Below are 25,345 nucleotides of genomic sequence, written 5' to 3'. Positions count from 1 at the left end.
GAGGCATGAGGTAAATGTTCATGCTGTGTTTTCATGAAGGAGGAGACCATGAGGATTTCAACTCCAATTTGCATGTGTTTAAACTGTTTTTGGAGAGGAAGAATAATTTTGCAGTTTCCTGTGGTCTCTTAAATGAGAGGGCAGGGTATCTCAGGGAAGGAATTGGCCTCTATTCTGGCACCAGTAACACATGGGTCTCTGAACACCTTCCACTAGACCAGGTTGCTCAGAGTCCCCTCCAGCCTGGACTTGAACCCTTCCAGGGATGGGGCAGCCACAGCTTCTCTGGACAACCTGTGCCAGTGTCTCAGCACCCTCACAGTAAAGAATTGCCAAGTGAGATTCTACATTCAAATGCTATAGATGAGGTAGGTATTTTCCCTGCCACCTAGCGTTGCAAGCAAGTATTAGAAGACTACCTTATTAAACAGTTCGACTGCATATGGATCTTACAGGTTATTGTCTGTTTTGGCAGGAAAAAATGTCAAGTGAAGGCATGCAATAGCTTGGAGTTTTGTTTTGTGGGTTGTTTTTTTTTTTTTTCCTTCTGGTGCTCTGTGGCTTATAGCCTACTTGGAATTGTGGCCACCTATTTTGTTTTCAGTAACCTTTAGATCTTTCCTCAATGCCATCTAGTTTTCTTGAATGTTCCATGGCAGTGATTTTTCACAGTAGAATAGTGTTAGAAAATACTTCCTTTTGTTTTTTAGGCTTGTTGCCAATCCTGATTCTTGTATTGTGAGGGAATAATGAATAATTTAGCTCTTTGTACCACTTGTGATTTTGCACATTGATATTTTTTTTCTCCTTGTTAAGTTTGCCTGATTTCAGCTTTCCCAAGGTTGCTTGCATATTCTATGCTGGGTATGTTGATTTACCCTATGGTCACCAGAGCGCTTGGTATCTGGGGGCAACATGTCACACATGTATTTTCATGTTGTATTGGGACAGAAGCATTACCAAATAGTTCGACTCTATTGACTACATGGGGAGCCTAGGCAACTAGCATAGCCTAGAGCAAGGAGGGCTGGTAGTGTATGAAGTTCACCCTTCAGGCAGCCTTGTCTAGGATGTGGGAACTGGCAGGCACCCAACTAAAGCGGAAACACTGTGTGTGCACGACTGAGAAAAGTGGAACTGAGACTTGCATTGGGTTTGTCAGGGCTTCAGGTGACTGCAGTGTTTAGTGTGTTTTCTGAACATCTAGCCGGGGAATGAAAGCATTAAATTAAACTTAGCCCAGATGACTGACCAAATATATAAAAAGCTAAGCTTAAAACGGGGTGCCAGTATGTGCCTTCAGTAAAGGGCAACTGTTGTTTCCTTTGTATTAAGTAGGGGTTTGGAGCTGGTGAATGCTGTGAAATACACATAGGCATTATCTGCTGCTTAGATTTTTAAAGCATTTTGTAAAAATAACTTTCAGTGAACATTCAGGTAAGTTGTTAATGCCAGCAGGCATTAAAGCTGCAGGTCCAAGATGTTTTATTTGGTGTTGCATGTAGGTTTATGCTGGATGAGTGGATGGGGTTTGGTTTTAGTGCTCTTCTTGGTAGCTGTGTTATTCTGAAATTGAACTGATAAAAGATTTCAAAAGTGCAGGATCAGCAGCAGATTTGGGAAGCCACTTCAACATTTTTACCGTTTGCTATTGTTACAGTCCTTCTGTGAAGATGAAGGGATTTTTTAGGTAGAAATAGCACTGCTTGTCTTAACCTCAGTTGCATCTGTTTGTGAATCCACAGGCATTGTGCTGCGGTGCCAGCAGGAGTCAGCTAGCTACCTGCAGGAGAGCAGGAATAGGCAGCTGCCTGTCCCCTGAGGGGATGAGGAGTATTGGAACTTCAGTGGCACCCAGCAGCATTTCGGCTGGCTTGTGTGTGAAGTGCAAGGTGTGTTGAAGAAGAAACAAACCCTCATTCTGTGTCAGTAAAATGCAGCATTTGAAAAAGTGGAGAGGGTTCCATACAGTGCACTCTCCCCCTGTTCTTAGAGCATTCTTTATACATTTCTTGTTTTGTGGTTATATCAGAAAATATGTACTGATGGCTTTTAGAACTGCAGCCTGTCATTCACAGCCGCAACCTAACAATTACAGTGGGAGTTGCTGCCTTCTGTAGGTACAGAAGCAGCCTTCAGAGCTCCTTTTATTTGAAAATTCTTGATATGCAATGCAATCACACAAGAAAGCTTTTGGCGAAGTATCAGGAGTGGTGCTTATAGTCTGAAATGTTATAGAATCATGTTTTTTAAAGCTTTCTTCTTCAAGATCAACTGACAAGGCAAACAGTGTTGAAAATGAAGGAATCACTTTATAGGGTCTTAAGTCTTTACTTTTCAGTACCTTATGTCCTTGCGCTGCCAATAACGTTCCCAGTGTGGAGTTGTTTTGGTGAGTGCTTTATGTGACAGTCATAAAATTGCAGTGTTAAGTACATATCAAACTGCTACCGTAGTTTCTTCTTCATGACATTTAGAACAAAAATGATCCGTAGCATATTTCCTGAGTACTTCAGTGTAAAAATAGGTGGTACGGGTCAGCCTTTAAATTACAATTGTCTTTGTCATACATGTTCCCCACATCCCCCATTGTTTCTGCTGTTAGCTACAAGGTGGTTTGCACCTTGATACAGACATCCCAGTTTCAGATGGCAGGTGAGTATCAGCAGGATGAGGAGAGCTCATTGCTTTGGGGCATTCCAGGAAAAGGAGCAAAATTCGAGGAAAAGGAGCAAAATTAGTCGTGTGTGAGAGAGTTTTTGTATTTCTTACAGAGCAATGTGAGAAATACAAAAGATTTTGTTTCCTAGTTTCTCTGGCATCTGCTTACTTGGAAGAAAGAACACTGGCAGCCACTGATACAGGTACTGCATATAATGAGTCTAGTTCCTGATCTGGCTTTGATTAGAAATCACTGCTTCAGCTAGATCCTATATGGATTTTTACTCTAAGGACAAAGCTTAAATTCATACTTCCAAGATTCATTAAAGAATATTCAAGATAGGTATGTTGAGTTTGCTTCTTAAAAGTACATTGGCCTCATCATAGAGCTTTTGCAAAAAAAACCAAACCAAAACAACAACAAAAAAAACCAAACCCAAAAGCCAAAACCCAGTACCCCAAACTGCTTCATTTGTCTTTAACACTGAGTTGTTTTTATTTTCCTGGTACTAAAACCAACAAACCAACACCAAAACAAACAAAAAGTGCATATATTTGTATAATCCTGGATAATTTTAGCCTCTCCTGAAAGTTAATCGTAGTGCTTACGTTCTGTGCCCTAGTTTTCTTCTGGTACATAGGAAAAACAATTCTTTGACAAAAGGATATTTCTTTAGCTATCCTGCTTCTGTTTTTATGCTTGTGCTTGATTGTATCAACAGTTTCATACAAGAAATGTTAATTGAAAAGCTCAGTAGGAAACTTGCCTATTTGTATGTACAGAGACAAGGACCTTCATTACTAGCCCTCCCAGGGATTCAGATGGAACTACCTCCTATATCACACTTCTTCATTCTAGGAGGTTCTGTTCCAGGCTGGTTTAGCTAGGGGTTGCACCCACTTAGGAGCTGTGTGGTATTTCTATCCTTTTCGATGATGTAAAAAAAGTAAGAGATGGGTTTCACTGAGAAATTTGCCATGAACCTAAGGGATAGTTTGGAACTTGTCAGGTAAGTAATGTGCAAAGTTTCTGAAGGCAACATTCCTGATGGATGGTTGGAAGTTGTTTACAGGGATAGTATCTTTCTTTTCCATTCTTTCCCTTTTCTACCTTTCCCTCTCTCCTGTTCTTTCCTTCTTCCCCATTCTCTATTTTCCCCTTTTTCGTTTTGCATCTCCATTAGGTAAACAATGAACAAATCCACTTTTAAAATCTGAAGAGCTGATTGTGGAAAGCTAGTGTAGCCAGCTCTTCAGAGCTTCCCAATTCCCAGTTATGTTTCCCTCTAAAAAATCTGAGACTGATGCTAACTACCATTAATAACTGCTCTTCATATTAGATACAATGCTTCTAGTTTCTAGTTTGTGTCATGCCCCGCTTAAGGAGATTAAATGATGCAGGATAATTGATTCTCATCTGGGAGTCAGACTGAAAGCATTAAATCAATCCTGTTCTCTTACATGTTGCTGCCATTGAGATTTCTTTAAAGCAACTGATGTTTCCTCTTCTGCCTTTTTCCCTGAATAGTGAACTAGGTAAAACCTCTCTTGCGTGCTTCCCCTGCTTTCTTTCTGGAAGTAAATAGCACAGCTTAGCTCTGTTCTCTCTAATCTGCTGGGGTATATCTTTAGAGAACAGGTTTTCATTCCATAAATACAGTGCAGAATGTTTTTGGTGACTCTGTGTCCATCTCTGGGTACAGATCTGTAAGACTATAGCTAACAGACTAATCCGAGTTTAAATGAAATTACTACCTGCTGGGTTTTACTCTCAGCACTGCTGACCACTAAGAGAGGTAAGACTGGTGATGTGCCTTCCTTTTAACAGAAGGTAAGAATTTACATTTGCATACAGTATTGTGGCCCTTATGTGCCATCATGTCCTCATTGTTAATGTCACTATTATTAGTTAGGTTAAAAGCTGGGCTTAACATAGTCACATGGGCATCGCCATGTAGGCTTGCACTCTGAAATAACTTGGTGCTGTGCCTCTGCAGAACTCAGTCTGAAGCAAGGCTCCCAGACACGTGGTGCTCATCTTGCAGCTGACAAATGAGCACAAACTGCAACGGGAGCACGTATGGAGCAGAAACAGTCGATGCTCCTATTCATTTGGTACCACATCCTGTTATTGCTAACCTGAGCCATAGCACACTTTGGAAACAGCCACAACCAGCCCTCCATCCAGTGTTGGAGCTGTGTGAAGGTGGGCTGGTGAGATGGGCTCTGGAGCACCAATTAATATGCTCTGCCAGATCCATGGTAGCTTTGAGCTTTCACACCTTGCCTCTTGAGGAGGCAGCTGTGGGAGGGCAGCGCAGAGATGTGTCAGTGTCAGGTTTGCGTTGTTGCACCACTGCCTGAGGGTAAAGCCAAGAGCAGGCTTGGGGCTCTTGTGCTGGGGGGAAATCACAGATGAAATAGGCAGGGGATATAGGGGGGATAGACTCTGTACTATCCAGTTTTTCTTGTCTGGCATTCACATCTAGTATAAGGAAGTTTAAAAATGCCCCGGTAATTTATTGTAGACATCTCTTTATTAAAATACATACATAAGGAATAACATGCAAACAGCATGAAATGTACAATACAGGTTGAGCTTCGTTATTTTCCCCATCTGAACTACTGTTTTCCAGTTGTATGTTGTGGACAAGGACATTTATGTAACTGTGAGATCTTTTATGACTGAGATACTCAGTTGTAGACATTTTTTAAAAAATAGATATATTTTCCTGTCCTTTGGAAGTGCAGGAGTGAAAAGGACTTCTTTGTTTTGAAAGTTTGAAGTATGTTATCAGATGTCCCTTCCCACCTGCAGATATCTACCACTTCCATGAATAAGGAAAACTAACCATCGACGCAAGCTCCTTAAAGCATGCCACTGCTCACAGCCCCCAGTGTACTGTGTATGGGAAGGGAAAAAAGGTTGCTGATGCTGACACATGCATAACTTTTTACGTGTACTCAGCAGACCTGTTGCTGTGGTAACTAATCAGAAGATTCTAACCTCCCCTGATTGAGTGCTGTTTGAACTGCACCAGATGGCTGATAAATCACGTAGTGGAATTTTCTGTCCCTTGAATTACTGTCTGATCTATTCCCTAAGTGCTGTGGTTTAATTTACAGCAATTTACACATAGATTATTTAGACCTGACAAACTAATGCAAAATGCAAAGCTGCTTCAGGTATGTAGTCACTTCAGTGAACTCCTATATCACCTGCATAACACTAGAACCGTTTTTTGTCTTATGTGTTGATGTTCAAGCTGTTGCAATTTTATGAATAATGCTAAACTGAGAAACACTGCTTGAATTTTAATATAATTTTAATAAAGGGTAACTATATAACAAATAGTTACTACAGCAGATTTCTTGCAGAGGGAAGTGAGACACCTTTTCCAGTTCATTGGTCTGCTACAGCATCTCTGTACAGGCAGCATTGTAACAATGGAAGCATACATGAAGATTAAACAGGGTCATTGCATAAGAAAGCAATGCTGTTGTCTCTGTTTTCTGCTTCTTTGTTGTCACTGCTGGCTTATCTTCTCAGGATGACAGGTTTCCTTTTTCCACCCACCTCGGCTGTTTATGAGTCTTAAGCTATTGTCAAGTGTTTTAGCCTTGTTATAGGTTCTGTTCTAGCACACTAAAAAAAGCTCCAGGCTCACAGATTTTTATAAACCAATACTAAAAAATGTGCCTTGTGATACCTTTCAGAGTTATGAAAATAAGTATGTTGTCACTGGTTACTGTAAATTAAAAAAAGGAAAAATACAAAAATTAGGAAAACAAATCAAGAATCTGATACTATTTTGGTAAATCGTTACTCCAGAAGGCAGCGACCTTTTTGAATGGGCAACAGAGCAGCTTAGTTGTGTGGTGCAGTGTTGTTCCTGATACGTTTCTACATTCTGAGTCCTTGCAGCACTCCATCTTGTGTCGCTGTGACACAAAGTAGTTGTGTTCTGTCATGTTACGTGTACAATGAAGAAACTAGTCACCTTCTGTGGCTCATGAATAAGAGCTCAACACCTCAGCCTGCCGTTATGCCTACAGTGACATCTTATGTGCAGCTGCAGCCGTTTCCATAGATTAATCTTCAGTGGTGTGATTGGATAAAAGGGCTGCAGCCATGATTTCTCTTTTGGTTTCCATTTTGAACATTCACTCAGCTGAGCAGGTGAAATCTTTACTTCACATCAGAATATTGCACCTGCCACCCTCTTTCTTTGTTATGGCTGAAGCCACCTTCAGCATGGGAAAAGTACTATCAAGTTTCTGCTCCAGACTGGAGTATATGAATATGACTACATACAAAACCCAGAACACCCAAGTACTATTGATACTTTTTGTTCTTTAACATTGTTTTATGACATCAGTTGAATTTACTGGTCTATGGTGAAACTATTATCTAGGGTCTTGCAGGGTTTTTCAACGTTGCTAACTCTACCTAAGACATATAAGAAGTTATTTTATTCTTATCACTCACTGTGAGAGGAATCATTTAAATTTAGTGAGATGCCTTTATGGGTATAAGATTAGAATTCTGACTTAGCAGCAAGTAGGTTCACTTACTCTGTACAACCCCTAAAAATTAGTTCATCTGATTTTTAGGTACTCCAAATCAGTGCTCCATTGGAGACAACAAGACTAAGACAGTGGCTTGGAACAGCAAAAAGGAATATCAACACAAAGGCTTTCTTGGATACGCTACCCTTTTACCAAAATCTATTGCAGTAAATTTTTAAAATATAATTTCAACTCTTAGATGATCTTTTTCACCATCTGCATTAAGCCAACTTCTTTCATTCTAAACACTGCTGAGAAAACCAATTCCATCAGCAATATGCCTGTGTGGCTGCTGTCTTGAACTTGCAGAAAAAAAGTATTTTGGAAATGACAAATCAAAGATTAGTGCTGCAGTGTCTTGAGGATTTTTGGGTACTAGTTCTGCTGAATAGGCTTTGATCTCAAACTAAAGAGGTGTTTAAAAAAGAACAAAAATAAACTGTAACTTAAGCTGTATGTTGCTGTATTTGCCTTCTGGTCTCTTCCTTTCACAGATAAAACATGGAATAAAAGTTCTTTGAAATTCCCTTTTCTAAAGACGTGTCCTTCCTGCACTCCTTCTTTGATGTTTCATCCAATTGGAAACTTGTTTTTTATAGAGGAAATAAATCACTTTTTCATATCCATAAATTCTGCTGCTATGTTATTAAAGACAAAGAGCAAATAATCAATAAACAAGCATTGCGGCTTTGTCCTAATTGTTATACTTTTGTATTTTCTGTTTACACAGCAATCTTCATTCAAAGATTTCATAGATACAGCTGTGAGTAAATGCTCTTCCCATTTCATGGATGGGGTAATTTAATTGCTATGAGGTTACAAGATTTATCCAAAGCCAAGCAGCAAGCTCATTGCAGAACAACACACCCCAGGCTCTCATAATTCCCAGGACCATGTTCTAACCACTCATCCTTGCTGCTTTATGCAGTTCATGACAGCTCGCACAGAAAGGACACCTCAAAGATTTCTGTGTCGCCAGTATGTAATCATTCTGTAGACTGTCTAATAATTCTTAGGTAGATTATACTCAGACATAATCATCTCCAGTGTAATTAGAGAACAGACTTAGTCATCTAAGTGAGCATAATATGGGTAATGCAAGTGGTGCGTTATAGGATATAATTTAAACCTCCTTTTAAATTGCACCTGCTCTTTTCATCGGCTATCTTTCTGATTCTAAGAAGCAAGCTGCCTGTGACACAGTTAATCCTTGATGTAACTCCAGAGCAAAGAATTTGGGTTGTTATGTTCAACTGAAATTGTTAAGATTAAATTGGTATAAACTCCTCAGCCTTTCAGTGATTCAAATCACCTTTCAGCTAGGTATTGTAAGGAGGAGATATCCAGCCTTTTTTCTATTGCAACACATATTGAACTGTAATTCTGATGACAGCAAACTGATAGCAGAGGAAAACAAAGGTCTTGCTTAAAATACGTAACGGAAAATCTTAGAGTATGAAGGGCCCCATGTTGCTGATAGTCAGCCTGGTGTTTAAAAATGAAAAGCATTGGTCTTAAGTAATAACTTCTAAATTAGTCCCTATTCAGGTTATGGATATACCCCCAAAAGGTGCAGATGCCACAATGTTTCACATTCACGGAGATTTAGATGGGGAAGAGCAAATTATTTTCTCTTTTGGTTATATAATGAGGTTACAACTTCTGGTCTGTGATTTGACAGCAAGTGTCCAAAGCTTGTCCATAGTTTCTGAACACATGCAGACCCCTGGATCCTTCTGCTCCTTGTGGTGTTGAGAGGAAAGTCTTTCTGTTGCATATGATCCCAGGATTTTTCCTTCTAAATTTCCTTTTCATGTAGGATCCCATACACAGATCCTGCCTGGCATTTTGGTTTTCTTTTGCCAGATTACCAAACAAGGTCTGTTGATCTAATAAGTAGTGTGATTCTTAAGTGTCTTGATTCCTACCTTGTGGGAGTGCATCACATGTAGTACTAACTGAAATTTGGACTGTCAGTGCTGTGCTTTTTGTGGCAGCTGCTTTGCAGACATATTAGTCTGGCTCGCCCCTTGTTAATGAGTTAGGCTCCTGAAGAGAAACAGGAAGAAAAGCAAATATCCTGAGGAACCCAACTCCGACCACCCAGCCCAGTTGTGCAGCCCTATGGAGGACATACTGACAGGTTCTTTCAGGTAGTTAGTTCTTCTGGCAAAAAGCATTAAAACCTGTGAAACGAGGCAATAGCTGAGTGTAAAACCTCTTGGACTTAGGTACAATGCTCTTTTATAGATTTCTGTATTTTCTCTGCCTTCCCAAAGTTTCACGCTGCTGCACCAACCTAACACACTTGCTCCTTCCTGCTCTGGCACTGAAATGCTCTAGCTTTTAATGCTCTTTGTTCTGCCTACTGTCATCCACACAGCTTTGCCTTTCTGACCTTGTCACCAGCTTCCTTTTAACCCTCCCGTCTTCCCATCAAACATATCTGTCAGTCTCCTCCGCACTAAGTGGGTCTGAGGCAGGCATTGCTGCAGCGTGCAGCAAGGTTCCTTTCCTTGAAGACAGAGATAGAAACACAAAGGTGATGCCTCACACCAGCGAACCACGTTTGTTTTCCTAAACCAGAGCAGTTTAACCGAGTAGCTGGGGACACACATGGTTAATCTTAGCAGCGAAGCTACTCTCACCTCTGTATGGAGGCACAGGTTGTGTGCGGAACAGACCGGACAGCTCCATGTGGTAAATGGAACAGGCCACCCACTCCGTGCACAACAGCCGAGGGATGCTGTGCTCCGTGTGACGCCTCACAGGGATGGTCGGTGCCGCCTTGCTCCGGGACTGGCCGTGCTGGTGCTGCTGCACCCCAAGAGCTGAGAGGTGCGCAGGGGTTCAGCTGCTGCAGTGGCAGGACCCCACTGTTACACTTCTCAGATGGGCAGCAGAAATGCCCCCGACCATGGGGTCATCCTCATAGCTTTGCCAGGTTTGGTGGGCTCCTTGTCTGGTGGCTTGACTGGTTAATCAGGTGGCAGCCACATTTTAAATTGCCTGCTTTATTTACTCCCTGCACTTACCCTGTGTGTGAGGCAGAGGGACACAAGTTACCCACCCAGTTATATGATGAACACTGAATAAACGAGCTTCTACTCGTCCAACACCTAATGTGAAGGGAACAGGTGTGCCCCCCTTGGTCCCCGAGGGGCTGAAGGCAGACGCATGCACCACTCCCTACTCATGCCTGCGGGACATGGATGCCTCTTACTCGCACTTTGGCGGCCTTTCCTTTGGCGCGGTGTTTGAGGGTACAACCACCCACCCGGCGGGGCACCTCTTGCCCTGAGGGCGGCAGCCCGGACCGGCGCTGCTTCTCAAAGGGGGCACCTGAGGAAGGCCCCGGTAAGGGCAGGAACGCGGCCCGGGCGGCGCTGAGCCGCACGGCACCCTCCGCAGCACGGCCGCGGCACCGGCCGGCACTCCCCGCGCGGAGCGGTTCGGCGGCGGCTGCGCGCGCAGGGATGGGAGGGCGCCGCGCGCCGCGCCTGCTCCTACCGGTAGGGGCCGCCGCCAGGCTGAGGGGAGCGGAGCGTGAGGCGCGCTGAGGTACAGTGCCCGTGCCGGTAACGCTGCGGGGCAGGGCGGCACCAGCCCGACCCCTTCCTCCTCTGAGCGGCGGGGTCGGTGCCGTACTGAGCGGCCGGGGGAATGCGGGGAATGCGGGCAGCGACTTGCCTGCGGGGCTCGCCCCGTTTGCGCCGGGCAGCGGCAGGCGGGGAGGATGGATGCCGCCGGGGATGGCGGGGAGGGATGGCGCAGAGCCGGTTTACCGGTGTCGGTGCGGGCGCCGTTCCCCGGCGGCGATGTCCTTCGGCGGGAGGCACCGCAGAGCCCTGGGTGGGGGCTGCGGGCACTGTGTAGCATGGCTGCCCCGGGGGTGCGGGTGGCGGTCCGGGGCGGGGGGAGCGCTTGGTGTTGGGGCTGGCACTGGCAAGCGGCGTTCCCCGCTGTCCGCTGCCTCCCACTGTGGAGCCGGGCTCTGCGGTCTCCGCTTTCCCAGGCTGCCCTCTCTACTAGCTGCTGCTTTCCCTTCTGCTCTTTAAAGACCCGGCGTGGGTTGTGTCCCCCCTTCTTTATTTTGAAGGTGCCTTTTCATATAGTCACCTTGAAATCTAGATGCCTTCATGTGCGTTTCTAAGCATACTGTTATGCTTAGGTAGGTATGTGATGGTTTCATGCTGCTGATGAGCAGACATGCCTTCCTGCAGGAGTCTGCAAAACTAAGATCTCTGTTCGTGCTACTATAATAATACTAGAGGCTATGATTAACCTGCTTTAAAATACAAAAATTGTCTCCAATAATGATAATTAGAGGGGGGCAAATCATATTAAGCTGGTATCTCAGCCAGAAGACAGCTTTGTTAGGGCCTGATTCTAGAAGTGCACACATGTATAAATCTGTCCCTATGAAAAATGTCTTTAAAACAGAGTAAAGCCACCCATACCTTAAGATGTGAAACTTTAATTATCCTAGAGAAGTGGTTGTCCTGCAATGCACCTGTTAGATTCTGTGATGCAAATTACATGTGTATGTTAAATTTGCTCAGTAGTGTAGAAGGTAATAAATAACTCCACTTCTCACAAGTTCATGTATCTGATTCATTTGGCTGTGGACTATTACTGTTTCAACTATTGGTCTAAAAGCTGTTTAGAATTGGATTTAGGGATTTGGAGCACCTCTAAGCATGTTGATTTATTTGTAACATGCTCTCCAAACCCTCCAGACAAACAGAAAGAAATCTGGACTCCTGAATTGTAAATATTTAGGAAATTGACCTCTGTGGACACAGCACTTTCACTGGTTTGAGATGAATCAGGACTGAAGTTGACTTAAGCCATTCGTACTCTTCCCCAAGTACTTTAGAACCTAGAGCTTATGTAGACTTTATAGACCCACAGATGCTATACTGAGGTAAATGTGATGGATGGAAATCCTTTATTGATGTAAGTAGGCTTGGGTCTCCCAAGAAAAGTATTTCTGATGCTTAGAGTTTGAGATTTTTATGGTAACTTTGTGGGGTTTTGAGGAAATTTGCAACTTTTTCACTCATAAAGTTGGGCATGGCTTAAGCTCCATTTATTTACTCTTGCCAACTTCGGTGGTTTTGGTAAAGGGTACTGAATTTAGCTCTCCATCCTCTCCTTCAGAAGTCGTCAACCATGGATGCTTTATGCAGCTTGCATATGGGAAAGTGTGCTAGTTTTTGCTAGAAGATTCCAGTAAGAATTTCTGTGCTTATTACATACTTGAGGAGTTGTGAAGTTGGACGTTGTCTCTGTCGCATGTTGGCCTTCTCTTTGTGTGAGTTCAGCAGACTGGGAAATAGCACAGAATTGCTGTCTGTACTGCCCCTTTGTAAGGTACCCAAATGGCTGTTTTCTTCCAGCGTGTTTCATTACATCCTAACATTTGCAAACTCTGTTGCTAGTATTGCGATACTTGCCGTTGTTTTAGGTTATCTTTTAAACTAAACTGAGACTTCCAGCAAGGTACTTTGCTTTTTATTTTACCCTTTGTTAGCATAACGATGTTGCTAATTTGAAATGACTACCAGTCAGTGTGCATTAGCCAGCTGTGCATGGAGGTGGACAGTCTCTTATGTGCAGTGATGAAGGCCTAGCTAAAGCACAAAATTGGGTTATGCTGGCTCTTTACAAAGAGGAAAGCTACGTAGCTAAGTGTTACACAGCACTTACCGACTTCTCATTATGAAGCTATGTGTTGTACAAAGATGCTTTAGATGCCAGGAGCTCCTAACAAAGGTCTCTACACCAGTGGCAGAAGCAGGAAAACAGGTGCTTCTCTATGAAATAGAGAGTTTTACAGATATGACCTTAGGCCGTAGACTGGAATAGCCGCTACAAAAGGAACAGAGTTCTGTAGCTGCTTGGAGACTTAATTAAGTGCGCTGACATCCACTCAGTAAAAAGTCTGTATAAATAATGAATTTTGCCTCTATGTGCAGCCTGTGATGGAAATGAGACTTAAATCTGTTGTCTTCTGGGTGACTGACCCTGATTTGTTTTTAAATAGAACTGTTTTCATTAACATAATTCAGATTTCTTGAGGCAAAAAATAAGCTCCTATCTTTTTTTGAAAGCTGCCTACTTTGAAAAGTTGGGTAAGTGTGTATTAAAATAGAACTGGTTGGTAAAGGGAATGTGAACTTTTATAACAGCTGAAATCTTACCATTTGTTAGGACTTTAAATGCTGAAGAGTTTTAGCATGCTCATTTGGTAGCCAGTATCTAATTTGTTAGATGGTCTTAAGAAATCTGGCAGCTGTTGTCAGGAATATTACAAATTTTCCCACATGCAGCAAGAGAAATATTTTCAGTTCCTTACAGGCCTATTATGTATTTGCTCCGTTAAATCACTGCAGGGGGTGTACTGCTTAGGGAAGCTTTGAAGCGCAACTTGATTTTATGCTGGTGTAGGGAATTGCTATGTCTTGTAATTAAAAAATTAAAGTAAACTTAGTGGGGGAAAAGGGCTATTTCAAATCTCTGAGTGGAAGTTTGAGATGTTACTCATTTTGAGCAAATTCTTCAGAAATTTTCAGTAGTTAGTGGAGGTGGGAGGGAGGAATGGACAGAAAAACATTGAGCATGCTAAGTTTCAGCTGCTGATAGCTCCTCTCAGGTATCTTCTCAGACACAGTTTAGAGAGACAGACGCTGTCAAAGTTGAGAGTGGCACCTTCAAGTTGTAAATCGTTGTTTGTTGGGGTTAAGGAAAGAGTCAAACAGTTTGACTAAGGTCTGATAATGAAATGTCCAAACTGTAGAGACATGGAGATCTGGCATGGTTTTGTGCTTTATATTCAGGAACAGTCTCTGCTTTCTAGTTTCTTGGTAAATGCAACCTTCCTCTGTCCTGATAAGTCATGCACTAAAGCTGTCCAAATTGTCAATTAAAAAAATAACCTTTCAATGTTTCCTGAGATGGAAACAATATTATTATTGTGCCTTTCAGTTTGCTGTCTTTGTTCTCTGCCTGCAGCTGAATGAATTTTGCTTTTCATTTCTGTTTTTGGAAACATTGCTTTTCTGCAGGATGCAGAGATCACATGTCTCTATGTGCATAAGACACTAGGCTTGATTTGTAAATGGAAATATAAGCTGTCTCAGGCACAGCTTAATTTAAAAGCTAAAACAGGGGTTCAGAACAAAGAACTGAACCCTGAACAAAGTTTTCACAGTTCTAACTGACCTTTTTTTCTGCCAGCCTGTTAAAAATATTGAAGAATTAAGAATAAATAATATGTGGCCTATTCGATATATTCTTCCCCTCCTAATGTCTTGATCCAAATCTGAGGACCCTTGTTCAGATGCTGCCTCTCAGTTTTTCATTGTACATGTTTCTTGCAGGTTATGTCAGTTTTTCTTTTTGGTAGCAATGAAAACAGGTCTTTAAACACTACTGAAATAACTCGGAAGCATTAGCACAGCTGGGTTTCTGTTTTATAAAAGCCCAAAATACAGTGAAATCATTCTTTAATACACAGAACGTCTTTGTAAAAGGTTTAATGTGCTTCTGGACTTATAAAGCAGCTCAAATCTTTTATGCAGTATAAATGTTAAAGAAAATGCTGTCAATCACCAAAATTGTTCTCAGAACTTACCAGCAAGTTTGGCACCCTGTGTATTTCTGGTACATAAAGCACCTGCTCCAGATCAGCTTTAATTTAAAGAAACTGTAGGAGAGAGAGTGATAAAAATAGGCTATATGATCAGACCAAACTGCTATGGAGGTCTGAGATGAAACCCCAGCATTAACCCTCCCACCCTTGTTTTTGTCTTAAAGACCTGCACTGTCTTGGAAACATCATGTTGATTATTGCCAGCATTGGCAATATCTACCTTGGTTATGTCTGTGCTTCAGAAAGCTCAACAGTTATGCTAAAAACTCTTGAAGACAAACTTTGAAAATGTTTAGAAGATGAGTTTTTGTGATATATCTGTGCAGGTACCTCACCAAGCTAAATGAAAGCAAGGTGTAGTGTTCCTGGTTCCATCCATGCTGGAAAACTTGCTAGCATAGCTATGCTTAGTAATGAATGCAGCAGTTGTGCTCCTCGGTGAAGGTTTGGCTTGATCAGGCTGAAGTTTTGCCAGCTTCTGAGTCAAATCATATCAACACAAGGCAGATTTTACAGTTAAATTCTATGCATAGTAACATGAGGTGAATGCTTTTCTGTTGTCAGTGCTGCCTGCTGGGGCTCACTGAATTTTTCTTCCTTGATATCTGCTTGAGCGTTGTTTTGATTTCTAGTGAAGACAAGCTGTAATGGTGGTAGCTGACATCTCATGTAATATCTTTTACTGACCTGGCATTGCTCTATGTGATGGTGACTGGGTATTATTAAATTATTAGGCAAGAGACTGTATTGGTGTAGAAAAAAAAATTCTGCATGATGTATTAAGGGCAGAACTGTTTGTACTTGTGCATCACTTAACATGTCCTAAATGGTGCCTTGTTAGGAAAGCAGTAGCTCTACATATAGGAATAGCTACTTCAGAAATTTTTTTTTTGTGTAAATCTTAATTAACATTTAACAGTAAATCTTAATTAGCATTTCAGAAGCCCTAGCTAACCTAACTTGTATTAAAACCAGAGGGGTTTTATATATGATGTTAGAGGCATCTTTAGCTTTTCCTTAGATAAAGTCGCAGTGCATTACGTTAAAAGCAATTAAAAAAGTGTGCAGAGTAGATACTGGTTCAGCTCAATAAGCATGAATAAGATTTCAAGACACCTTTTTTTTTTTTTTTGGACCCTGTTTTCTCACACTAATCCTTTCTATTGCCCACTGCTTCCTAGTGAGTGCTCCATTTTCATTATAAACCTATTGTTTTCTTTTCCAATTGAAAGAAAAGACACAGAAAATAACCTGCTGCTGGCAAAACCAGTTTTACTGGTTTAGAAATAAGCTTTGGAATTGCTTGAACAGTAAGTTATTATAAGAGCTTCAAAACCTAGTATTATTAAAAAAAAAAAATCAATGCTATAAGTAAGACATAGCAACTATGAAAGCTACTGTTGGCAAGCCAGTTTTCACATAATTTGTAACTTCATAATACTAATATCTACTTTGTGCTTAACATCTTCGGGGTGTTTGGCAAACCAGGAGAATTAGTTAGATTGAAAAGAAGACATCTATTAGATATTGGAGGATGAAGTGCAGTTACTTTTCTGAGAAGTTAATTGTAGCAGTCAAATTCTTGAACTTTATAAAAGATTATTTCAGTACTAAGTTGCAGCTTTGTTAGAAGCAGTACATAATGTTATTCTGAGAAAAAAAACACCCAGAAAAACAAACAAAAGAGTCTTGAGCAAGTTAGTATGAAAATCTTTCTGTTTTCAGTCTGGTCTCTGACTTGCTAAGCTCAGAGTGCTTTGCTGTGGATACACAGCTATTTAAGTTTTCCGGGGTTGGGCTAGTAGGGGGAAGATTCCAAAACACACTGAATAATTTATGCCCATCCCTGTTCTCCTAGGAGTGTGGCTTCTGTCTCTTGGCAGCTGTGTTCATCAGGGGAGGATGGGATACTGCAATTTTCCTCCATGTCTGTTGCTGTAACAGAACTATTTGTCTATTCCTTTTTTTATAACTGAAAAATGACATCTAAATGAAGCTTTAATTAGATTATGTCACAATCTGTATGTACAGACTTAAAGAATACGATTTTTTTCCTTGTTAACCCCTCCAGAAGTCTGGTTGAAGACAAATTTTGACACTAATAGTGCAAGTTGTTCTAATTAGATTTTGTGACCTGTCTTAATACATGTTGGCATTTGTAAGATCCTCATATTGTGGAATTGAAAATACTCCAAAATGAAATATTCTGGATCTTGGTATTTTCATCTGGAAGATTAGGTTTTTTTGTGTCTATCAAAATCTGTGGGTTAGTTTTCTTGAGGTGGTGCTAGGCAATAGCACTTCCATGTTCACCCTATTTCAGGAGTATGGTTATGTTCACACATGTTTATAAAGGCCTCATAGTTGTCGTACCTGTTGTTTCAGATGGTGATGTTTGGAGCCAGATGTTGCCCAGTGCTCATGTATTTTACCGCTGACAGTAATGGTTATTTGTTCATAGAATTAATTTGGCTTGGCAGCCTCTAAATGAGATTTATCACAATGAGAGACAGTCTTAATCAAGGAACTTGTTAAAACTTCATAGTGTCAGAACACAAACTAAGGGCCATAGTGACCAGAAGAGTCTGAAAAAAATATGGCCATGTGTAATACTGGATCCCTGCTGCAGTACATTTTTGTCAAATAAAAAGATAGCAAGTGGAATGTATTACCTTGTGGCTGTTGCTCAGAGCTGGTTTTGCAGCCTTCGTGGAAAGTGATTCTGGGTCAGCCAAGTGTGGTGCCTGTTAACTATGTGATACTGCAGCAGCATTACATTGTGGCATAGCATAACATACAGCTCTTTGTCTATTTCTACTGCTTTCATATGTAGAATGTATGTAGGTTTTGTATATAGACTGTATGGCCCCAGTTCCTCTTAAGTTGCAGTGGCCTATCCATGAGTGTAATGATCTGCAAATATAGGGTCTGTTGACCTTTGTCTACACCAAGATGTAGGCCTGAGAAAATCAGGCCTGTGTGCTAACATGCACTTTGGTAATGAACTGTATGAGTGGGTGTTCTTTGAGATCTATTTGCAGTTATTCCCAGTGTTTTCTAGGTTTTCAGGGTTGCCTTTTGTTGGAGGAGCAAACAATCTGTGAAGAAAGAGTAGGGATTAACAGTAGGTGGTTTTGTAAATTAGCCTGATTTATCAGAGGTACTGTGGAGGAGGAGTATTCTGTTCCTCTTGCAGATGAAAAATGCTTGTTCAGTGTAGAGTCAAGATGGTACCTTGTGAGAGGGCAAAGAGGTGGCAAATGTGTGAAACTGAGAATAAGGGCAACCTGAAGTTGAACTAAGAAAAAAAGAAAGTTAAGTAGGCAAGTAGAAATGTCCTGCATAGGTAGGTGGCTACTAACAGACTGCTTTAGTTAAGTGATGGAAGATGAAGTTCAGTAGTTTTGTGAACAAACAAGCTGCAGGTGCATCTGAGAAACTGCCATCCTTACCATATTGAAAATGAACCAAATGAGGTTCTAGGAAAAACTGCTACCCAGCAGACTGAGTAGAGTTAAACTGTAGTAGACGGCTAGCTAGCTAGCTTCCTTCTCTAGAAATGTAATTTAAGGACTCAGTGCTAACTCTTATGACAGTCATGTTTTCAGTATAAGGTTGTAACAATTGGCCTGCAGTGTTTAACTGTTATATACCCACCCCCACTGTGAAATATGCGGAAGTGAACTCTAGTTACAGTGCAGCTTACTCATACTTTCGTACTTTAAAAGTGTTACCAAAATGGCAGTTTGGTTTTTTGTTTAGTAACTGTTGGTATATTTAAGGGACAAAAATAAAACAAATTCTCACAATTGAGGCTGCTTTATTCCAAGGAGGACTTAAGGAGTCTGTAGAATATTAGATAGAAGTTTTAGATTTTTTTCCTGCCTACTTTAGTCTGTAGGTATGTGAAAGTCTGCCTTGCATACCTTCCAATTTGTTCAGTAATACAGTGTTGAAGTCTTCCCTCCCATCTTTTTAAGCCTACTTACAACTTCAGGTAAAAAAAGCTAGTATTAATACTTTAAACTTTCTTTCTAGGCTGTTGTGTGTCTAATGTCTTTCAGCTGCCTTATGTATTTCAAATAAATCCACTTAGTTTGTGTTTAGAATAAAGAAAATATTTCTTTTGAGTACTGAGATCTATAGTAAGCCTGCAAGTTATTCAGGGTTTTGGCTGGTCTGGCAAGGCATCAGAAGACAAATTTAGAGCACTGAATGATGACTTACCTGAAAGTAGATGTGACTTCTTAGGGTGCTGGAAAGCAGTTATGTTGACATCGCCAACACAGCAAAATAAATGTACATACGCTGAATAATTCATAACAAAACACTACGTGATTTCATTGGTATTGAAGCTTGGGCAACACTCCACATGTTGCATTTCAGTTTAATCACAAATGCTTTGATGACTCAGAAGTGGTAAGAGTGGTAACTGAAGTGGGACTTTGTCTTCATGTCTGTCTGCAAGACACTTACCTAAAACAAGTATACTGACAATGGTAAAATGCGCAAGCCTGCAGGTATGTATCCTCTGGATGTGTTCTCTCAGCTGAAGCCATTCCAGTTCATCGTAGCTTGTCCTTTCCCACTGGTCAAAACTCTGCTTATAAAAAGGAGTTGGTTTGTTTCCTAATGCACTTCCAACTCAAACGGCAACTTATATATATCTTACCTAAATTAAAAGGTCATGTCAGCTCTCTAGACAAGTCATCATGCCACATTGTGTTCGTAGAGGACACCTTTAACGCTCGTCTTCTCTTGAAGTTATTTTTTGCAAGGTAGAGCATCTGTGTGATCTGTTCATAATCTATAGGCAAACTTTTAAAGTATGTTCTTCACAAACGCTTACCACTTTATGGGTTATGACCTTAATCCAAAAGGTATTCTTTCTTTGGGTTAATATTGGAGGCCTGCTGTCCTATGAGAAGTGTGTGCTGAAATGGTACTGCTTATAAAAAAAAAAGGTCACATTTGAATGGTTTGAAAGATGTGCAAGTTAATTATCAAAACAGTTTTCCACACGCTCCCCCCCATCTTTGTCTTTCAAATAAATCAGCAGTTTTTGGGGGGAAAATCTTAATTGTATTGGCTTGTTTTTGAATGTGTCAGAAGTTTTCCTGAATGGTGGGAAAAAATAGCAGATATGGCAATACACACAAGACTTCCTACATAGTGGTGTAATCCTGAAGCAGTTTAAATGTTTTATTTATATGTTGTCATTGGAAAAACTTAAAATCTTAAATATTTGTGCTATTCTGTAAGCATGTTAAAGAATATTCACATTAGCCTGCATAAACAAATAAATGGTTATCAATCAGCTTTAGGTAAGGGCACCAATGCAGGCAAACCACAGAGAAAATAAAGTGCAGTTAGTGCTTCAGGCTCTCTCTGACCTGAGTAGATGAATTGACAGTTCTTGATATAATTGTGTCATATCTTTGTCCAGTTTCCAGTTACACCATTGTCCTCCTTCAGGAATCCCTCAAATATGTTTTCGCTTTCCTTTTTTAAAATACCAAACTGCATGGGAGCAGAGAGTAAATTATTTATTCTGTGTCTCTGCACTTGTCTGAGTCAGCAGAATGCATTTAGGTCATGTGTTCCTGAACAGCTCTGGTGCAGAATATCTTCTTTGTGTGGGGGCTGAGTAGGCTCATTAAGGTACAGTTATCTTTTTTCCTCTTCATTATTCCTTTGCAAGCCTTGGCTGAAAAATGTCTGAAAATTACTATAATTTTTTATTTTATTAAATCCAGATAAACTTCCTGTGAGCTGATCTTCCATTATCATTGGACAATCAAGTGACAGATAGAGGGAATGCATTATCTCTTAGCTACAATAAGTAGCAGTAGACTGAGTGATTCTCTAATGCATGCAGTTATGAATTCAGCAAACACTAGTTTTGTTTGTTTACTCTTCCTTTCCTTTCCAGGATGGCTGCAGCTCCCCCAAGTTACTGTTTTGTAGCCTTTCCCCCATGTTCTAAAGATGGGCTGGTGGTGTTTGGAAAGAACTCTGCAAGGCCAAGGGATGAGGTACAGGAGGTGGTCTACTTTGCTGCAGCAGATCATGATCCAGGAAGCAAAGTTGAGGTAAGGGTGAACTGTTACATTCAAACTGTGAGAAATTATTATCATTGGAAGAAATGAATGCTGTCTTGTTTTCCAGTCAGATTGTGGAGTCCTTGTTCCCTTCACTCAAACCTCTCTTAAGCAGAGAACAGACAAGATTTTTGAAAGTCCTGAAAGTGAAACTCGGAATGTAACTTTTTTGTTTATTTGAGGAAAAAGCCACAATCCAGAGACAGGCCGGATATTTTTTTTTAAGGGAAGAATATTCTGACTAGCTGTAAGTTAGAGCAAATTTTCAAAGTTTGTCACTTGCCATATGACTTGTTCTTCTTCATGGTTGTTGTTTTAGAGTTGTAATGGAGCCTAACTATGCTATGCATGTTGCAAAACAGGTATCCAGAAATCACTGCCTCAAAAGAACTTGTGCTCTAATAAGGCAAAGTGAGGAGGAAAGCAAGAGTGCAAACTTTGTAAGCCTGACATAACTCTTGTACATACAGTTGGCTTTGACATGTTCTGCAGCTGAGGCACCGGCATCATGGGCAATTTTCAGTACTGTGGCTTCTCTCTGAATCTGCGCCGGATGTGGAGTCTTGTGGCTGGATGTTGATGCCATGGATGCAGGTTGAATGAGACCCTGCTGGAAGTAATTTCAATTATAGTTTTTACTGTAGCCTCACTTTAATGATGGAAGAAATGAAAGGATAAGCAGATGTGGAAGTGTGAAACAAGGGGACGTGTGAAACAAGGGGACAAGTGAAATAAGAAGACAGGAAGAGGAGAAAATGTGGTGAAGAAGGAATGAAGAGACAGAAGGAAAGATGAAGATTGGTGCAGGTAGCTAAAAAGCAGAGGACACAGAGCCTGATCTGCCCTGTCAGGAGCTTTTAGAGTTCACAGGTTTGTGCTCTTGCTGGCAGCTGGGAAAGCAGGAGCTGTGAGGTTCCCTGCATTCAACTTCCTCCTGTCTCTGTGCAGAAGGCTGAGAATACTAGGTGTTCTGCACCAGTTAGTGACTGTCATCCCTACAGGTTCCTTATGGATAGAATTGTCGCTTCCCCAGAGGGGATCCTAAGGCCAGTGCCGGTTTTAATTCTGTATTTCAAGTGGGACAACTTCCAATATCAGAGGGCTTGCTTGTTCTAACAGTTAATGTTCTCTTGATTATTGTTTCTACCAACATCTGGTACAACTCTTGCATTATTACATGGTTTAATCTTGGATATGAAGAAATCCCCTTCTGTCCAAAAGCACTACTTGGACAGTACAAGTAACTTGCTGTTACTTCTAGTGCTGTGTTGGTAGCACCTTGTAGACCTGTGCTAGTACACAGAACACAAGTGTGACAGTAAGACAAGAAGAAAACTTCAGTCTTTTTTTTGGCTGGTTGGTTGGTTTTGTGGGGTTTTTTTGTGTTTTCTTTTTTTTTTTTTAAGGTTCTCTTCATTGAACTGGAAATGGAGAGGAAAAAAAAAATCTGTTATTATAGAAACATAGAATGGTTTGTGTTGGAAGGGACCTTAGAGATCATTTTGTTCTAACCCCCTGCCTTGGGCAGGGACACCTCCCACTAGACCAGATTGCCTAAACCCCCATCCAACCTGGCCTTGAACACTGCCAGGGATGGGGCAGCCCCAGCTTCTCTGGGGCAACAGGTTCACTTCAGCACCAAGTTTCTCACCACCCTCTTAGTAAATAATTCTTACTGTGGAAGATGAACTTCGAGAAGCTCCTCTTGAGTGTTTTTATCCTTTGGGTAAAAAAGGATATTTTGTAAGAACTTAATGTTAGAGTACTTGATTCTTTTGGTCTTTTTGCCCCATATTTTATTCTTTGATAAGACTGTCATGATTTGATGAAGGGTTTAATTAAGACATATATAATCTTATTATGATCCCTCTCCCACCCCATGATTCACCAGTTTAATGCCTTTTATAGGAACCAGTCATAAACTGGACTCTTGCCAGTCTTTCAGAAGCAGGGAGCGCAGTCCTTTTGCCTAGCACACTGCCATTTGTAGATCTGTTCTGCTACCCAGTACCTTCAAGCCTTCCCCTTAAATGTTCAGTTGGTTCTTTATTAATGAAGGTGAGGTTTGTCGCAATGTGGTGAAGGCGCACTTTTAGAAAAGGAACAGGAATGGGCTAATACTTTATTCTTTTAAGTAGGGGCTTAAGCTCTAATTAGCTGGGTCATTTGGCTTCTGCCAGTCTGTGATACTGCGTAATTTTTCATTATCTAGCCTGAGGTTTTCCAAGGATAGTGGTATGCAGAAATGTACGCGCTTCAGATGTTTATTGAAATTCTTCCTGTTTCCTTTAACTGCTCTCCTTTGGACAGACCTAAGCATAGATTTAATTGTTATTTCTTCTTTAAATTTCAAGATTCCCCCCCCCCCACCTGCAGAGCGTGAGTGTTCAGTCAGACAAGTCTAGAAAATGCCAGTGCTGTGGAGTAAATGTCTTTAGAAATAAATTATTTTATTTTATTCTATTTATTCTATTTTCAACTTATTTTCTTTTAGAACTGGCCACTTGAAAGCTCTTTAGAAAAATATTGTAATAATCTGCTGTGTAGGAATTGTGAAAGATTGATCTGTAAGAGCTCTACAATCCAAGTTTTAGGCTGCTAGGTTTGCTTCTAGATTTTGCTGTTTTACAAAATGAGGACACTAGTGAATAAGAAGATTGATGTTTCAAACATGCTTTGTAATAGCATAGTAGAATTAAGGTCTTCAGTTTTGCTAATTAGCTGAAATATATATTTTTCTCCGGTTGTGGGGTTGTGTCTAAGACTACTCTTGTTTACAGCAAATGTGTCTATACCTACAGGCAGAGCTTGTGCAAAGTCTGTTAATTTCATGTGTGCAGTTAGTAGTACCTCTGAAAGTTATGGAAAGCTTTAAGGAAGGTCTTGAATTCAGCTGCTTCATGTTTTTTAAGTATAAGGCGTGCAACACTATATCCATTTTATAAACGAACTTACTGTCAGAGGTAATTAGCTATTAGGGAGAGTGAAGAGGAATGTCAAAGTTTCTAGATGCAGCCTTTGACATATTCAGAATTATTACTTAGTTCTTTAAAACCTGTGAAAACTGCCAACACGTCAGTTATCATTGGGTGGGGGTATTTTTGCTACCGTTTTCCTTCCCTTGTGTTTTATAAAACTAGCTAAGCAGGTCAGCTATAAAGGAATCTGGCAGACAATGCTATATAGCTATCAGCTAGTTTGTGGCAGAGCCTTAAACATGGGAATTCAGTCAATACTGCAAGTCGTTTTAAGCTTGATCTTTTTGGCTCAGCCTACCAGACAAGTAACCCTGCAGCTAACTCATCAACATAATTCCTTCCCTTCATGTCAGCAGATTCCCAAGACCCTGAACAATGGGGCTTTTCATTAAGGTCTGTTCTCTGTGTGACAACTTTCCAACTTTCTCAAAAGTTTGTTCTTGTCTCCCATTGTAATTTTGCAGTTTCAGATGCTGATCAGCGCTTTTCCTTGTTGTAGTGATCGGTCTAGTAAGCTTGTTTGTGCAAGTCTGCTCCCTTAACCATAAATAGGGTCCTTTTTTTGAATTTCTCCACTAAAAGTGTGTTCTTTTTTTCCCCCAGTTGTGGATTTTAAGAGTTTTTCATGTGTTTATGAAGATTCGGGTTGTATTAATGTGTATTAAGACAGGTCACAAAATCTAATCAGAGCAACTTGCACTATTCGTTTTAAGAAGTGAAGCCCTCTATCTTGTTTTTAAGGTAGACTTTACTGATTTCTCCTGTTCTCTGGTAACCTGCTTCTTTCTTCTGTGGAAGTCCTGAGTGGGTGACCTTTTGTTAGCTGAATTTTCCAGGTCTTTTTTTTTTCCTTTTTCTCTTTTAGATCAACCTCACTTTCTTCTGATTTGACCTTTTATCCATGATTTGAAAATAGTCATGGTTGCTTGTTTCAGTGTAGAGCTGTAAAAGTTTTTCTAACTTAGTAACATGCAATTTATGGAGGAGTGGAAGTGGGAAAATAGAAAGGATGGTCTACAACAAAGTCTATCAAATTGTGGAATATGGAAATTTTTTCTAATATGTTGGTATCAAGCACTCTTCTGGGCTTAAAGTCAGCCCTCTGTGGGGCAAGAGGAATTCTGTGTTCTCTAGGACTTCGTGGTACAGTTATACCTGAGTGGTTTTGGTTGTTTGGCTGTTACTTTTTTTTTTTTAAGGATACCCTACCATCTCTTGCTGAGGTTTTTCAGAAGAGCAGGAAGATTTTTTGCTGTGTGTTGGTCTGAGCGCTGATACTGAACTTGAAGCTGAGGGGTCTCTATCTGATGTTGCAAGATAGATATAAAGCTTGGAAAGCAGACTTTGAGTGTTTTAAAGCCGGCTTTGTATTACCTGGA

At 40.8% G+C, this 25,345-nt stretch overlaps 1 protein-coding gene across 8 annotated transcripts in view; it reads left to right on the top strand.

The window, feature by feature from the left end:
* Positions 1–10,692: 10,692 nt before the first annotated feature.
* SCRN1 (secernin 1) overlaps positions 10,693–25,345 on the top strand; it is a 41,652-nt gene continuing 26,999 nt past the window's right edge. For 5 of the 8 annotated variants that reach the window (XR_010609843.1, XM_065665977.1, XM_065665978.1 and 2 more), the window contains exons 1-2: positions 10,693–10,791; positions 20,820–20,979. Coding sequence is in view for 7 of the 8 variants with exons in the window: in XM_065665977.1 (XP_065522049.1) it covers positions 20,821–20,979 (159 nt within the window). In the remaining variant the exon portion in view is untranslated. Of the gene's footprint in view, positions 10,792–12,501; positions 12,607–20,819; positions 20,980–25,345 lie in introns of those variants that run through there. The other 3 variants (XM_065665980.1, XM_065665976.1, XM_065665975.1) reach the window with 2 other exon arrangements.

This window comes from Lathamus discolor, chromosome 2 (genome assembly GCF_037157495.1).
Source record: "Lathamus discolor isolate bLatDis1 chromosome 2, bLatDis1.hap1, whole genome shotgun sequence".
NCBI lineage: Eukaryota > Metazoa > Chordata > Aves > Psittaciformes > Psittacidae > Lathamus > Lathamus discolor.
This window is presented reverse-complemented; position numbering and strand designations above follow the sequence as displayed.